Source organism: Pseudochaenichthys georgianus, unplaced genomic scaffold (genome assembly GCF_902827115.2).
Source record: "Pseudochaenichthys georgianus unplaced genomic scaffold, fPseGeo1.2 scaffold_944_arrow_ctg1, whole genome shotgun sequence".
Classification (NCBI taxonomy): Eukaryota; Metazoa; Chordata; class Actinopteri; order Perciformes; family Channichthyidae; genus Pseudochaenichthys; species Pseudochaenichthys georgianus.
In genome coordinates this window covers 1,806-19,582 of record NW_027263470.1, presented here as the reverse complement: position 1 = coordinate 19,582, position 17,777 = coordinate 1,806, and the positions used below count along the sequence as shown (strand labels likewise).

Here is a 17,777-nt window from a genome sequence, read left to right as displayed (position 1 = left end):
TCAAAGTCTCCCAGGAACTCCTCGTTAAGTTAACGAATGATTCGTTAATACAGCACCCCCCAGTCTGTTTACCAGCAACTAACCATTAGTTCCTCCATCGCAGTCACTGAGGAACTCCTCAGTAACTAACCATTAACTATCTAGTAGTTCCTCAGTAACTAAGCACATTGTGTGTACCTTATTGTAAAGTGTTACCATTTAATGTATTGAAGGCAAAGATATTTAACACATAGTGAGAACTGCTGCTATTTATCTCTCAATATTGTCTGTAAAAAACGTGGTAAAAGTTATTCTTTCAGTGAGACAACAGAGCGAGCTTCTACAGTTGCACTACGTTTTGACAACAGTTAAATATTATTTTGATAATAACATATATTTCAATGTTGATGAACTTCATACTGTTCATTCATAATCTGATCGTCTTTGTAGCTCACTGTTGAAATAAAAAAAAAACATTACAATTACAAAATAATGATATCTACAGCCGCTAAACACACAAACACACCGCTTTCATAAATAACACACAATAATATGTTTTATGTTTCCTGTAATTTCTGTTAGGAAAGGACATGCCTGAAAGACACGACATGTTCTCCTTCTCTGAGGGTCAAGAAGAACATCCAAGAGGAACATTAAAAGCTGATGTTATGAGAATTTAAGACCAGTACAGGACAATCACTAAGAAACTACTTTTATTGTGAAAACACTCAGTTTTATGTAATAAATATGGCCAGACCACATCACGGATTATTTCTGAAACAGTCTGGAGCTCCAATACTTTCTCTCTCAGGTTTACCACAAGACGAGTTCCTTTTTGTATTTCCTGCGTCTTCACACATGCTCTCCCCGGTACAGGTGAGTGTTAGCGATGAGAGGAGAGAGAGGGCTTTGGTTTCTGACACACGGGACACATGTTTGAGTATGAAAGACATCAAACAGTGCATTTCACATGATAGGTCCCCTTTAATGCTGCAGCACCTCTTTCACCCTCTGTCTGAAACCAGAGCCCAGTCTGCTCTGATTGGTCAGCTGGCTGGCTCTGTTGTGATTGGTCGACCGCTTAGAGATGTCTATACAAACTAATAAAAGCTGCGCATTGTTCACTTCCACCTGTTGCTTCATTCTTTGAGGAAAGGGAGAGCAGGTATAAAAGGTGCAGTAAATAACCTGCTGAGTCTCCTTTAAAGGAGGCGGGGAGCCGGGAGTTGGGTTTCAGTGCCACCCCTTTTTTTATCCTCACACACACGCACACACACGCACACACACACACACACACACACACACACACACACACACACACACACACACACACACACACACACACACACACACACACACACACACACACACACACACACACACACACACACACACACACACACACACACACACACACACTCATGCTTTAAAGGCTCACTATGAACCAGACTGCCTGTAATGCAGGATCACAATGCCACACACACACACACACACACACACACACACACACACACACACACACACACACACACACACACACACACACACACACCTGGGGAACTTCCAGTGTCCGCACCTTCACTAAAGGTCGTTGACCTCTGATTTATCCGTTTTTTCTCAATGGATCTGAACTTGGATTAGCGTTTTTTGTATTTCTCGTGAGGTGAGGAGATGGCCCGGGTGTGCAGACTGTATGCAGCGGTTCTGGCAGGTAAGATGTCCACTTCTCATAAACACGTTAAAGCCGCGTTTACATATCATTATTATATTCAACATGTGCTTTTCGTGATAATTGTCATCAATATTCTCAATTCCACAGAAGATATAAGCCCCATAACTCGACATAAACTGTTTCAAAGTGTACGTAACGTTATTATATCTGTATGAAATGCTTTGTAAGTTGTGGTTTTGAGTATTTAGACACAATTCAACCATGGTAGATATTAAAGTGTGTATTTAAACATATGCAAAGTGTTCAAAAGGGTTTTGACAGTTGCCGCACTTTTTCATCACCCATGTGCCTTCGGAGTAAAGCAGGTCAGAAGACAGCGCTCTTCCTTTGAGCTATATTTAGACTTTGAGTTGGTTAATGATTGAGTAAATACACCTTCCGCTGATCACCAGTCACCGTCAAGCAGGCTTCCCTGACGTGCACTCAGTCACCCGTCTGTGGTTAGTGCTATGTCTGCTCCAGAGAGAACGGTGTGCATGGGTTTGGTTAAGATTAAGTGTGTGTGTGTGTGTGTGTGTGTGTGTGTGTGTGTGTGTGTGTGTGTGTGTGTGTGTGTGTGTGTGGGTGGTCTAGCATTACTATACTTGTGGGGACCTACATCTGTTTACATAGTCACGTGTGGGGACCCGCCTCCCTTATGGGGACAAAATGGAGGTCCCCATAAGGGATCATTCATTTTAGGGTGAAGACTTGGTTAGGGTTAGGGTAAGTCTCCAGGACATGCCTGTAAGTCAATGTAATGTCCCCTGAAGTGATGTATACATGGAATGTGTGTGTGTGTGTGTGTGTGTGTGTGTGTGTGTGTGTGTGTGTGTGTGTGTGTGTGTGTGTGTGTGTGTGTGTGTGTGTGTGTGTGTGAGTGAGAAAGACAAAAGTGGGCGTGCTTGAGAGAAGTCTCCTACCTTGTAAGGTCTCTTGGAGTCATGACTCTGCATATTTCCTTCAGTAACTTTAATTGTGATCGTGTGTTGTCGTTGGCATCTCCTCTGTAGATTCCTATAAGCAGTGCAAACAAAACAAAATGTCCGCCTAATGGCATCCAGAAGTTAGTTCAGATGAGAGAGACTGAACAGTATCCGAGAGGAATCTGGATGTTTAAGATGAATATAGTGAGTACAATGTAAAATATAATTAGATTACAGTCAAAGAAGTTAATTTACAGAACAGCTGTAGAGAGGAACTTACACAACATATAACACGTTATAAACATATTACAATTAAATAGATGATTTCAGAGGATTCTACTCGAGTAACAGTAGAAGTACTCAGGTCTTGTACTTGAGTTAAAGTAGAAGTACTCAGGTCTTGTACTTGAGTTAAAGTAGAAGTACTCAGGTCTTGTACTTGAGTAAAAGTAGAAGTACTCAGGTCTTGTACTTGAGTAAAAGTAGAAGTACTCAGGTATTGTACTTGAGTTAAAGTAGAAGTACTCAGGTCTTGTACTTGAGTAAAAGTAGAAGTACTCAGATCTTGTACTTGAGTTAAAGTAGAAGTACTCAGGTCTTGTACTTGAGTAAAAGTAGAAGTACTCAGATCTTGTACTTGAGTAAAAGTAGAAGTACTCAGATATTGTACTTGAGTAAAAGTAGAAAGACTCAGATCTTGTACTTGAGTAAAAGTAGAAGTACTCAGATCTTGTACTTGAGTTAAAGTAGAAGTACTGAGATCTTGTAGTAAAAGCAGAAGTACTCAGGTAATGTCCTTGAGTAAAAGTAGAAGTACTCAGATATTGTCCTTGAGTAAAATTAGAAGTACTCAGATATTGTAGTAAAAGTAGAAGTACTCAGGTCTTGTACTTGAGTAAAAGTAGAAGTACTCAGATCTTGTACTTGAGTAAAGTAGAAGTACTCAGATATTGTACTTGAGTAAAAGTACTCAGATCTTGTAGTAAAAGTAGAAGTACTCAGGTCTTGTACTTGAGTAAAAGTAGAAGTACTCAGGTATTGTCCTTGAGTAAAAGTAGAAGTACTCAGATCTTGCACTTGAGTCAAAGTAGAAGTACTCAGATCTTGTACTTGAGTTAAAGTAGAAGTACTGAGATCTTGTAGTAAAAGCAGAAGTACTCAGGTAATGTCCTTGAGTAAAAGTAGAAGTACTCAGATGTTGTACTTGAGTAAAAGTAGAAGTACTCAGATCTTGTACTTGAGTAAAAGTAGAAGTACTCAGATCTTGTACTTGAGTTAAAGTAGAAGTACTGAGATCTTGTAGTAAAAGCAGAAGTACTCAGGTAATGTCCTTGAGTAAAAGTAGAAGTACTCAGATATTGTCCTTGAGTAAAATTAGAAGTACTCAGATCTTGTAGTAAAAGTAGAAGTACTCAGGTCTTGTACTTGAGTAAAAGTAGAAGTACTCAGATCTTGTACTTGAGTAAAGTAGAAGTACTCAGATATTGTACTTGAGTAACAGTACTCAGATCTTGTAGTAAAAGTAGAAGTACTCAGGTCTTGTACTTGAGTAAAAGTAGAAGTACTCAGGTATTGTCCTTGAGTAAAAGTAGAAGTACTCAGATCTTGCACTTGAGTCAAAGTAGAAGTACTGAGATCTTGTAGTAAAAGCAGAAGTACTCAGGTAATGTCCTTGAGTAAAAGTAGAAGTACTCAGATGTTGTACTTGAGTAAAAGTAGAAGTACTCAGATCTTGTACTTGAGTAAAAGTAGAAGTACTCAGATCTTGTACTTGAGTTAAAGTAGAAGTACTGAGATCTTGTAGTAAAAGCAGAAGTACTCAGGTAATGTCCTTGAGTAAAAGTAGAAGTACTCAGATGTTGTACTTGAGTAAAAGTAGAAGTACTCAGATCTTGTACTTGAGTAAAAGTAGAAGTACTCAGATCTTGTACTTGAGTTAAAGTAGAAGTACTGAGATCTTGTAGTAAAAGCAGAAGTACTCAGGTAATGTCCTTGAGTAAAAGTAGAAGTACTCAGATATTGTCCTTGAGTAAAATTAGAAGTACTCAGATCTTGTAGTAAAAGTAGAAGTACTCAGGTCTTGTACTTGAGTAAAAGTAGAAGTACTCAGATCTTGTACTTGAGTAAAGTAGAAGTACTCAGATATTGTACTTGAGTAAAAGTACTCAGATCTTGTAGTAAAAGTAGAAGTACTCAGGTCTTGTACTTGAGTAAAAGTAGAAGTACTCAGGTATTGTCCTTGAGTAAAAGTAGAAGTACTCAGATCTTGCACTTGAGTCAAAGTAGAAGTACTCAGATCTTGTACTTGAGTTAAAGTAGAAGTACTGAGATCTTGTAGTAAAAGCAGAAGTACTCAGGTAATGTCCTTGAGTAAAAGTAGAAGTACTCAGATGTTGTACTTGAGTAAAAGTAGAAGTACCAGAGTGTAGGAATACTCTGTTTCAGTAAAAGTCCTGCATTCAAAATGTTCCTCAAGTGAAAGTAGAAAAGTATTCTCATCTAAATATAGTGAAAGACAGTGAAAGTAGTCGTTGTGCAGATTGGTCCATTTCAGAATAATATATATGATATGTTTTATAATGATTGATCATGAAAGTGTTCTCAGAGCTGGTGAAGGTGCAGCTAGTCTGAAGTACTTTGTAGACTGCAGGGTAGCTGGTGGAGGTGCAGCTAGTCTGAAGTACTTTGTAGACTGCAGGGTAGCTGGTGAAGGTGCAGCTAGTCTGAAGTACTTTGTAGACTGCAGGGTAGCTGGTGAAGGTGCAGCTAGTCTGAAGTACTTTGTAGACTGCAGGGTAGCTGGTGAAGGTGCAGCTAGTCTGAAGTACTTTGTAGACTGCAGGGTAGCTGGTGGAGGTGCAGCTAGTCTGAAGTACTTTGTAGACTGCAGGGTAGCTGGTGAAGGTGCAGCTAGTCTGAAGTACTTTGTAGACTGCAGGGTAGCTGGTGAAGGTGCACCTAGTCTGAAGTACTTTGTAGACTGCAGGGTAGCTGGTGAAGGTGCAGCTAGTCTGAAGTACTTTGTAGACTGCAGGGTAGCTGGTGGAGGTGCAGCTAGTCTGAAGTACTTTGTAGACTGCAGGGTAGCTGGTGAAGGTGCAGCTAGTCTGAAGTACTTTGTAGACTGCAGGGTAGCTGGTGAAGGTGCAGCTAGTCTGAAGTACTTTGTAGACTGCAGGGTAGCTGGTGGATTTACTCGTAAAATGGAAATTCTCAACTAAAGTACAAATACCTCAAAATTATACCTAAGCACTTGAGTGAATGTACTTAGTGAATGATCTCTAGGAAGCAGTGGTGTTTAATTCTCGGGCTTTTATTGTGAAGGTGAGATTTTGAACCTGAAAGTAACGCATTGTAAAGGTTTAATATCTAAATTGTGTCATTTCTCTGCAGACATTCCACTGTGCATTCAATATTTACTTCACATTGCTAAGTTGAGGTAGAAATGTTATATATTGCCACTTTAAGTGTGTAACAATATATCAAAAAGGGGTAGAAACTCCTACTTCCTTCTCCCTATCGTATATAAAATACTTAGCTATAATATTTATTGCATTTTCCCTGTATATTTTCCCTGGGTATTCTTGAATCGTTTACTTACTTATACTTATATAAATGAAAAAAGAGGACAACTACTACTTTCTGTGGACACAAATTGGTTAAAAAACATTGTGCATGTGTTTTTGTTGTGGGTGTTTACCTGTGTGTGTGTGTGTTTGTCTGCAGCTCTGGCTTTGTGCAAATACTCTCTGGCCGGCAGTCATGTGACCGAAGCGTCTGCCAATCAAACCGTGTCAATCGGAAATGGAGACAACGGCACAGGTAGATATGGACAGGTGGGAAAGGGGGGCTTCAACTGGGCCATAACGGAGTCTGGATGTTTTCCACCTCTCTGATTTAGCTGCAGGATATTCTCTCAAAAGCTCGTTATAGAAATGGTGGGCCTCCGACAGCAGGCTTGTAGTTTCAATCCTTAAAATGTCTTTTTTGTATGTATTACCTGCTTTATCAAAATCAACTTCAAGTGAATAGTTCCTTGTTTTCACATTGATTGAAACCACTCATTTCTGTACCTATTTAATCAGAATTAGGGTTTTTATTAGGTTTACACATACAAGGAATTGTTCTGGTTTTTGCATAAACACAGTAGGACGAATAAGGTTGTAAAACATATGCAAATATTGTTAAAACATTTTTTTTAAATAGTTATAAATACGCAAAAATATACGTAAAATTACAATAATAAAATACAGTTTGTGCAGTATACCTAAATGTAAGTGAAAAACATGTATATATACACAGCGTCTATGAAACCATAGCAGGTTAGCTTAGCGTAGCTTAGCATAGCTTAGCGTAGCTTGGCTGAAAGAATGGACAGGGGGTTTGTTAACCACTGTTCTCCTTTCAACAAATACAAAATACGCTATGCTTCTCGTACAAGTTAAACAAATTAGACAGAAGATGTTAATGTCATGCCTCCAACGTCCAGCGAAACAAGCCATCAACTGCTTCCTATTTCCCAAACTATCCCTTCAAACTTTGTAACTTGATATTTTTCTTTTAACGGCGGTGAGCCTGATCTCGTGTTTCCGTTTCTACTGAAGCGCTTTCATTGAAGTCCCCGGAGCAGCAGTATTACTTTACGAGCTCGTATTCACAGATAATGGGCTGTGCAGTAAAGGCAGCGGCGGCTTGTTGTATAACGAGCATTGTGTGTAACTTCAGGGGGTCAGAAGTTCAGCGTTATGGTCGACTAGCAGCTGGGTTAGCGAGTGTTTGGTGGAGGAGAAACAGAACGGGAACGAGTGTAACTTTATCCACCATGTGTTCAGTTGAGTTGGTAATGTAATGATTGCGACCCGGTGACACCGAGCTTCTTCCAGCAATGATTCATCACTCCCCTCTGGGTCAAATTGCAAACTATTTATACCGTGCCAGGAGGTGAGGGTGTAAGTCAAAAGGAGAAGCTGACAGAACGTTACAGAAATAGCTCGGCTTTTTAAAACAACTCTCTGGTGTTCTTCATGAGTTAGTGTGGGGTCTAAAGGGAGAGGACATATTTCCTGCATTTCTACGCCACCTATATCTTGGATTAACCCTCCACTACATCCCAAACAATGAAATCAACAATGCTAATGCTAAATCATAGCATGTTGTTACAGTTTGTCCGATCTCCACCGCCAATTCATGTCGAATTTGGAAGCTAATGTTAGCTGGCTAAGTTAGCTAACGTTGACTCGAAGATTTGTCGGGCGTTTCACCAAATGTACTTTCTACTTTTATGCTACGGTTTGTTCACAAACATCTTATTTCCACCGCCAAATCCTGTCCAATCAGGAAGCTAACGTTAGCTGGCAAAGTTACTAGTAGGAAATCAATTTGGTATTTCACCAACAGTACTCTCTACTTTAAGCTAACTTAAGCTAGCTCTTTAAGCTAATGAACGAGCTAACAAGCAGTTTTTTTTGTCATTAACTAGCTTTTCATTTGTTATGTTTGAAGTCCATGATTAAGCAGTTCAACTAAATGTTTCTTACCTTTGTAAACAGTCAGATTCCCATCGGAAATGACAGACTTTCATTGACCTCTAAAGCAGACTTTAGCTAACAATCATTGACTGTTTCTGTTCCTGTTTTCCTTGCTTTAACAGTAGGAGAGTCTACTTTAAGCTGACTTAAGCTAGCTCTTTATGCTAACTCCAACCAAGCAAGCAGGTTATTTTAACATTAAATGGCCTGTCTTATGTTCTGTTATCAGTCCATGATTAAGCAGTTGTCTAGATAGTTCTTAACATTGTAAACATCTTTCATTGAAGCAATTTAGCCAACAGTGATACTTTCTTAGCTTTTTCGAGTACTTCACTTTTCCATTTTTTAGGTTTAAGAAAGCAGACATGCAAATTACAAAACATTTGAAAGCATGATTTCAAGGTTTGGGGGGAAAAAAGTTGGGATTTTGATTTAACTTCTGCTGAAAATAGCAATAATGATCACTGATATACCAACCCAGTCTCACGGTTATAGTCACGAAATTAATTTAATCTATTGATTCGTGTTCACCAACACAATTTTCGCATTTTTGGTGTCACACAGAACGATTTTAAAAGCAATGTATTTCTATTGCTAGAGTGTTTCGTGCCTGCTCCACGTCTTTTGTCCAGTGTCGGTACCATATGTGTTCGGGGTACCATATGTGTTCGGGGTCCGTCTTTTGCAAATGATGTCACTGACGTCACGCATTGTGATTGGCTGTACGGTAATTTACCCAGGGGTGCTCGGGGGCGCTGTCTAGAGTATAGCGGGGTTGTTTGAACATTACATTACATTACATTTAGCTGACGATTTTATCCAAAGCGACTTAGAGTAGATGATCAGTGGGGCCTTGTTTTTATTGAAACATGATGTTTCGATGTATATTTCCATTGAAAATGCTAACCGCTAGCCGCAAAGCTAGCATCGCAGCCACTGATCCGTTTTCTGAGTATGGGAGTACTTCCATTTGCTTCGTCTTGGTCTGTAGATGCGATTTGATGTGTCCCCCAAAAATAACAATCGACAGTGTAAACATAATTATGTAAATAACCAATTTGTATTCTGTGAAACGGAAAAGGATTTTACATTGTTTTTGTTACTTTCGTTGCAGTGTCTTAAATGTAATTTAGGTTAACTTCCTGTTTGAAGTTGTTGCTATGGAAACAACATGACGGAGAAAAAAGAATCTTCTACATATAATAACGGACAAAGTATAGAATGAAGCGTAGGCTATGTTTAAATGTTCGGAATTTGACCGTGTATGATGGTCCTCTTGAGTTGCCGTACAGCCGGAGACTTTGCACACGTTTTTTACAAACATTTCCACACGCTAGGAGTATGGGAGTATTTCCATTCGCTTCGTCTTGATCTGTAGATGTGATTTGCCGAGCACCCCTGGGTAAATTACCGTACAGCCAATCACAATGCGTGACGTCATTGGTAAGAGACGGACCCCGAACACATATGGTACCGACACCGGTCGGGTCTTGGAAGACCGGAAGCTGTGTGGTTCATAAAAACATTTTCTTGCTCAATACCCTAAGCCCAACCCTTTTATTTTAAATAGTACAATGTCGGAGTTTTTTTGCCGTCCGCGAGGAAAACAAATGGCTCAGAGCCTCAGAATACTGAAATCTGTATTTTTTAAAATATTTGTTTCCTTCTAATTTGTTATTATTTGGTGCAGGCACGAAACATACTACCCTATGACACTACCAATAGAAATACATTGCTTTTAAAATCGTTCTGTGTGACACGAAAAAAAATTAGGAACACGAATCAATAGAATAAATGTTGTGACTATACTGATAATTACACTATGATGATACGATGTGTTTAATCAGTCAAAAAGTTGGTTAGCAAACGAACAACTTTGCTCCCCCAAACGTAATAATAACAATGTATGTTGGCGCCTAATCTCCACGTTTCAACAGATGGTGAAAAGCTGACCACAATAATCCTGAAACTCATTTGAAAAGTTAACATCTTATTTCTCCAGAAAGCACGACAGATACAGGGCAGTGGACCGGACACTTCTCAATATGTCCCGAGGCTTTGACAAACTACTGCATCCACGGGGAGTGCCGTTACATTAAAGAACAGAATGCACCGTCCTGCAGGTAAGACGCTGCAAGAACACGGAGATAATTAGCATTTCCAGAAAGGTGTAGCTGTAAAATTCAACTGATAAAAGAGCAGAAATGGAAGAAGTACACACATCCTTTCCTCAAGTAGAAGTACAGATACTCGTGTTTAAAAAATACTCTGGTGAAAGTAGAAGTACTTTGAGTATTTGATGTTGTATTTGAGTTCAACATGTAAGAAGTAGAAAGTACAGGTATTTGAGTTCAACATGAGAGAAGTAGAAAGTTCAGGTATTTGAGTTCAACATGTAAGAAGTAGAAAGTACAGGTATTTGAGTTCAACATGTAAGAAGTAGAAAGTACAGGTATTTGAGTTCAACATGTAAGAAGTAGAAAGTACAGGTATTTGTGTTCAACATGTAAGAAGTAGAAAGTACAGGTATTTGTGTTCAACATGTGAGAAGTAGAAAGTACAGGTATTTGTGTTCAACATGTGAGAAGTAGAAAGTACAGGTATTTGAGTTCAACATGTGAGAAGTAGAAAGTACAGGTATTTGAGTTCAACATGTGAGAAGTAGAAAGTACAGGTATTTGAGTTCAACATGAGAGAAGTAGAAAGTACAGGTATTTGGGTTCACATGTGAGAAGTAGAAAGTAGAGGGATTGTGTTCAACATGTGAGAAGTAGAAAGTACAGGTATTTGGGTTCAACATGTGAGAAGTAGAAAGTACAGGTATTTGTGTTCAACATGTGAGAAGTAGAAAGTACAGGTATTTGAGTTCAACATGTAAGAAGTAGAAAGTACAGGTATTGAGTTCAACATGTGAGAAGTAGAAAGTACAGGTATTTGAGTTCAACATGTAAGAAGTAGAAAGTACAGGTATTTGAGTTCAACATGAGAGAAGTAGAAAGTACAGGTATTTGAGTTCAACATGTAAGAAGTAGAAAGTACAGGTATTTGAGTTCAACAGTAAGAAGTAGAAAGTACAGGTATTTGGGTTCAACATGTAAGAAGTAGAAAGTACAGGTATTTGTGTTCAACATGTAAGAAGTAGAAAGTACAGGTATTTGAGTTCAACATGTAAGAAGTAGAAAGTACAGGTATTTGGGTTCAACATGTAAGAAGTAGAAAGTACAGGTATTTGGGTTCAACATGAGAGAAGTAGAAAGTACAGGTATTTGAGTTCAACATGTGAGAAGTAGAAAGTACAGGTATTTGAGTTCAACATGAGAGAAGTAGAAAGTACAGGTATTTGAGTTCAACATGAGAGAAGTAGAAAGTACAGGTATTTGTGTTCAACATGAGAGAAGTAGAAAGTACAGATATTTGTGTTCAACATGTAAGAAGTAGAAAGTACAGGTATTTGGGTTCAACATGAGAGAAGTAGAAAGTACAGATATTTGTGTTCAACATGTAAGAAGTAGAAAGTACAGGTATTTGGGTTCAACATGTAAGAAGTAGAAAGTACAGGTATTTGAGTTCAACATGTAAGAAGTAGAAAGTACAGGTATTTGAGTTCAACATGTAAGAAGTAGAAAGTACAGGTATTTGGGTTCAACATGTAAGAAGTAGAAAGTACAGGTATTTGTGTTCAACATGTAAGAAGTAGAAAGTACAGGTATTTGAGTTCAACATGTAAGAAGTAGAAAGTACAGGTATTTGGGTTCAACATGTAAGAAGTAGAAAGTACAGGTATTTGGGTTCAACATGAGAGAAGTAGAAAGTACAGGTATTTGAGTTCAACATGTGAGAAGTAGAAAGTACAGGTATTTGTGTTCAACATGAGAGAAGTAGAAGTACAGGTATTTGAGTTCAACATGAGAGAAGTAGAAAGTACAGGTATTTGTGTTCAACATGAGAGAAGTAGAAAGTACAGATATTTGTGTTCAACATGTAAGAAGTAGAAAGTACAGGTATTTGGGTTCAACATGAGAGAAGTAGAAAGTACAGATATTTGTGTTCAACATGTAAGAAGTAGAAAGTACAGGTATTTGGGTTCAACATGTAAGAAGTAGAAAGTACAGGTATTTGGGTTCAACATGTAAGAAGTAGAAAGTACAGGTATTTGTGTTCAACATGTAAGAAGTAGAAAGTACAGGTATTTGAGTTCAACATGTAAGAAGTAGAAAGTACAGGTATTTGGGTTCAACATGTAAGAAGTAGAAAGTACAGGTATTTGGGTTCAACATGAGAGAAGTAGAAAGTACAGGTATTTGAGTTCAACATGTGAGAAGTAGAAAGTACAGGTATTTGTGTTCAACATGTAGAGAAGTAGAAAGTACAGGTATTTGTAGTTCAACATGAGAGAAGTAGAAAGTACAGGTATTTGTGTTCAACATGAAGAAGTAGAAAGTACAGATATTTGGGTTCAACATGTAAGAAGTAGAAAGTACAGGTATTTGGGTTCAACATGTAAGAAGTAGAAAGTACAGGTATTTGAGTTCTACATGTAAGAAGTAGAAAGTACAGGTATTTGAGTTCAACATGTAAGAAGTAGAAAGTACAGGTATTTGAGTTCAACATGTAAGAAGTAGAAAGTACAGGTATTTGAGTTCAACATGTAAGAAGTAGAAAGTACAGGTATTTGTGTTCAACATGTGAGAAGTAGAAAGTACAGGTATTTGTGTTCAACATGTAAGAAGTAGAAAGTACAGGTATTTGGGTTAAAATGTAAGAAGTCAAAGTAAAAAGTCGTCAGAAAAATAAGTAGTGGAGTAAAGTACTGATACCAGAAAAATGTACTTGAGTACAGTAACATAGTATTTGTACTCCAATACTTCCCCCCTCTTTAAAAGAGACAGTAGTGTTTCTTTATTGTCTGTTAAATCAAAACAGTGAAAGTATTTGTTCTCAGGTGTCAGCATGGCTACATCGGCTCCAGATGTGAATATCTGGACTTGGATTGGCGGATAGGAGGAAAACGACAAATAATAATCGCCTGCGTCATCGCGGGGCTCGTTTTCCTGATTCTTCTCATCGTATTCATCTGTATTTGTTCACAGTAAGTTCCTGTGTTGTTCTACATAAAAGAATGGTTTGACATTTGGGAAAATATGGCTTTTTTGGGCAAGTTAGAAGCTTTTGAAAGAAGTATCTAGAGCCAGGAGACGCTTAGCTTCGCATTAAGATGAGGACGTTTTTTGTTTCACACAAGCTTTGACATTTTAACACTTCGCATATTTTCTACGCATTATTCCACGGCATCAAACTTCTCATCTGACCTTCGTGATAAAGTGACTAAACTTATTTCCCAGCAGTGTTCATTAAGCATCTTTCATTGGGTTACCATGTTTGCCTATTTTTGTAGGTTTTTCCTTATGAAATAGTAATTTTTTGCATTATTTTGCAGTTCTTTACGTCAGTGGTTCTCAAACTTTTTTCAATAATGTACCCCCTTTGAAAAAGAAATTCAGCCACGTCCCCCCTGATCAGCGCAAAACTATTTGTTCTGGAAAAAAAGCCTATATAAAGGTTCAGCACAGCACGGCACCATCAGTGTCTGATTTATTAAAACAACAACAGTAACTGAGAAACACTTAAATAATAATAATAATAATAATACTTTTTATTTCGAGGCGCCTTTCAGGACACCCAAGGTCGCCTTACAGTGCATTTAAAAGTTAAAACAGCTAAAACAAAAACGGAACACAAATTAATCGAACCGACAAGGCAATACAGCAGCATAAAAGCATAAAACAGGCAGGACAAGAGTGTGGAGTGGAGTGAGAGGGGGATCTGTGATAGCAGGTTGAATGTGTTTGAGTGAGTAGGCCAGTTTAAATGCTACATTTCAAATGTTTACAATCCATCACTAAATTCACGGCAAACCAATTTTAACATCAAGCGATAACACTGAGACGACATTAGTTACATTGAACTGATCTTTTTAATAAGTTGTACTCAATGTGAAACACGGGCTCGAGCTTCACTGAGAGCTTCGTCTTTCTGACAGGGAGGCAGCTGCAGCTGTTACACTAGTGTTTTAAACATGTGAAACTGTTCATATAAAACCCACACTGCTCAAACTTCCTCACTTTCCCTAAAATTGGTCTAAATCCATTTATTTATTTATTTAGGGGCGTGGGGAACGAAGAGAACAGATATATGAGCATTTTATGAGCATGGGATTTTGACCCCTCATATAAACATATAATGCTGCGCTATACTTTGCGGTCGTTGCCAAGCAACGCTTATTGTTTAGGTCCGGGCAGGCAGTCATATCATTAGCTAGAGCTAGATCTGATAGATTTGGACATAAACGCGAGTGAAGTCTAACCGGACGAGAGAGAGAGATCAGATCAGCTGCTCTGCATGACCACAGCCCCCCCGCTGTGACGCACCGCGGAGCAAAATACACTAAGCGTTAGACCGAACACACTGAGCTAGTTCATCTACTCTGGAACTAGCTACACTAGTTATAAATATATTTATTCTTTGCTGTCGGGTCACTCATTACAGGTTCAGCGAGCTGCATGAGCCTGACGGGCTGTCAGGAGAGGCAGAGGGAAAGAGAGCGCCCCGTTTATTGTCCAGAGTTTCTGTAAACTGAATAAAGTAGTTCATCTTCTATCAGCAGTTTGTTTAAATGCATTAATTATGTTTTTTTTCAATTAACATAAAATAAATCTCACGTACCCCCTGCAGTACTCCAACGTACCCCTAGGGGTCCGCGCACCCCCATTTGAGATACACAGCTTTACGTGACCAGTATCATCACACTCTTGAAAGTGTGTATGTCGCTCAATAAAATGGATCTCTAACATTATGGTCGGGGATATAAGCGATACCAATAAAATACAAATACTAGTTTGTATTTTATTAAAAACAGCAGTACAAACCATTATATATACAACAAAACGTAACCGTTGTTAGGAGAAGTTAGCGTTAAGGTTTTACAAAGTACACTTTTTGTGTAAATTCTACTTAAATTGAGTAAAACCTTTTTTTAAATATATAACATTTGGTTCCAATTTAAACACAGTACAGTAAAGAGTTCCCTTTTCAGAGTTATTTCCTCTCTGCTCGTGTTCATATTCCACTCTGATTAACACCGTAGCATTCAATTAGATCAACTTTACTGCTATTTTACTCAATAAGGACCGCAATCTTTTTTATTTAAACGCTAACTCGTTTCTCTTCCCCTCAGTCGGAGGTGCCGGTTGTGTTGGCGGTATTCTGATATATACAACAAAACATAGTTGTTAGGAGAAACTATCTTGAGTAATTTTAAGCTTTTCCAAAGTATTTTTTTGGTGTACATTCTACTTAAATTGAGTAAAACTTTATTTTAAATAAATAACATTTGGTTCCAATCTAAACAGAGTAACGCGCACTCCAAGTACAGAGTTATTTCCACTCTATTCAGTGTTTATATTCAACTCCGCATGATGATTTACACTATGCTATTTTACGTAAATTAGCATCATATTTGACTCAATATGGATAGCTTATTTATTCCTGCATGGTTCATTTTCCACTGTATTTAACGTGTTTCTCTTTCCGTCAGTCGGAGGTGCCGGTTGTGTTGGCGGAGGCGGAGACGGAGACGGAGAGAGGAACCGAGGAACGGCTCGGAGAAGCTCAGCATGATGGAGACACACACACCGTTAGCATCAGAATCAGAGCCAACACACACCAACGCTGTGTGAAGAGTGTGTGTGAGACCACCAGTCTGCGAAGTGTTTACATTGGAGGGATTTCTGTTCTTCATGTGACAGCTGCTGCCTTTTGTCTCACGGTGACATCAGTCCTTTCCGAGGCCTGGAGAAGAAGAGGAAGAGGAGGACGAGGGGCATTTTCCGGATGAAGATCAAGCAGCAGCACGGGAGTTTTGCACCCTTCTCTTAAAAGGCACGAGTGTCTGAAGCTGTGACGAAGCTGCAGTGCGAAGAGGACGATGAACACGAGTTCGGAGAGTTCACACGTGTTGGCAAGGACGTTTCTTTTCCAGCGCTGGAACAAGTGCCGCAGACTGAAGGGCGCTAAATCAGGTGTTGCTATGTTGGAAAAAGATGTGACAGCAGCTGGCAGCCGGGGATAACAGATGGCCAGGTTATTGTGCGATGTGGGAGACAATAAGCCCCGGTGGCATCGCACTATAATTACCTGGGGAGCTTTAGGAATGTATAATTACTGCGAAGGTCTTCAATTCCGTTGTATGTCGAGTAAAAACTCACCCATTATATCTGTAACATTTCCCCATGGACTTCATGTGATTACATTAGCCTGAGACACTGTTATCTAAATCTAACAAGCTAACTAGCGAACATAAGCTATATATCTAACAAGCTAACGTTAGCTTTGTGGGAGACAATAGGCAATGTTGGCATCGGACTAGTATTCCACAGGGAGCTTTCGGAATGTATAATTACTGCGAAGGTCTTCTGTGATTTAATCCCGTGCAAATCGGCCATTTCCGTTGTATGTCAAGTAAAAACTCACCACATTTTACCGACTGCATTTCCTGTGTGAGCGAACTCTAAAAAGCTAGTGAATGTTTGCCATATATTTAACAATTTACTTAAAGGTGGGGTAGGTAAGTTTGAGAAACCGGCTCGAGATACACTTGTTGTTATATTCCATGGAATGCTCTTAACATCCCGATAGCAATGAACTTCTGAAGTGCTTTGACAAAAAATCCATAACAAAATGTCATCTGTAGAAGCCGTGGTACTGTAACAAGTACAACCGGACTGGATGGCCTACCTGCCTGTCAGCCTTCCATCGGGGCACACACTGATCTCGTGCCCTCATTGGTCATGTGCGCGTTCGTGTGTGTTGGGGGAGGGGCTCTGTGAGGAAGTGGCAGATTTTCTCCGGTTGTGTATTTTCAAATTCTAGCGATCTCGAGCCGGTTTCTCAAACTTACCTACCCCACCTTTAACGTTTGCCAGTAAAAACTCAACTCATTTGACTTATGTGAATTTCCCTAATCATGGACGTCATGTGATAAGATCTAGCAAACGTTAGCTATCTAACAAGCTAACTGCGAACGTTAGCTATATGTCTAACAAGCTGACGAGCCAACGTTCCCCATCTCCATGATTTGGTGTTGTATTTGATCTTTTCCTTTGCAAGATTGATGTTTTATCCACCTCTTGCTCGGCCAAAAGGCTGCATTGGAAACTACAATGAAAGTAAAACACGTTCCCGAATGGCTTGGTTTTCTGTGCACTTTTGATCACATTGCTAATCTGGGAACGATGCTAGCTAGCTAGCTAAGAGCGGCTACGTCACTTCTGGTTAGTGCGCAAGCTACCATGTTTAATTTAAAGGTCACCTGTTATGCAAAATCCACTTCTTCATGTCTCTTCTACATCAACATGTGTCCCCTCTTCTTCATGTCTCTTCTACATCAACATGTGTCCCCTCTTCTTCATGTCTCTTCTACATCAACATGTGTCCCCTCTTCTGCATGTCTCTTCTACATCAACATGTGTCCCCTCTTCTCCATGTCTCTTCTACATCAACATGTGTCCCCTCTTCTCCATGTCTCTTCTACATCAACATGTGTCCCCTCTTCTCCATGTCTCTTCTACATCAACA

At 39.1% G+C, this 17,777-nt stretch overlaps 1 protein-coding gene across 1 annotated transcript; it reads left to right on the top strand.

The window, feature by feature from the left end:
- Window positions 1–1,381: 1,381 nt before the first annotated feature.
- Window positions 1,382–17,388, top strand: btc (betacellulin, epidermal growth factor family member). The gene is made up of 5 exons (XM_034080202.2): window positions 1,382–1,690; window positions 6,343–6,438; window positions 10,147–10,267; window positions 13,087–13,233; window positions 15,739–17,388. Exons 1-5 carry the CDS (start codon window positions 1,651–1,653, stop codon window positions 15,878–15,880), a joined length of 546 nt encoding a protein of 181 aa, XP_033936093.1. The 5' UTR covers window positions 1,382–1,650; the 3' UTR covers window positions 15,881–17,388.
- Window positions 17,389–17,777: the final 389 nt, after the last annotated feature.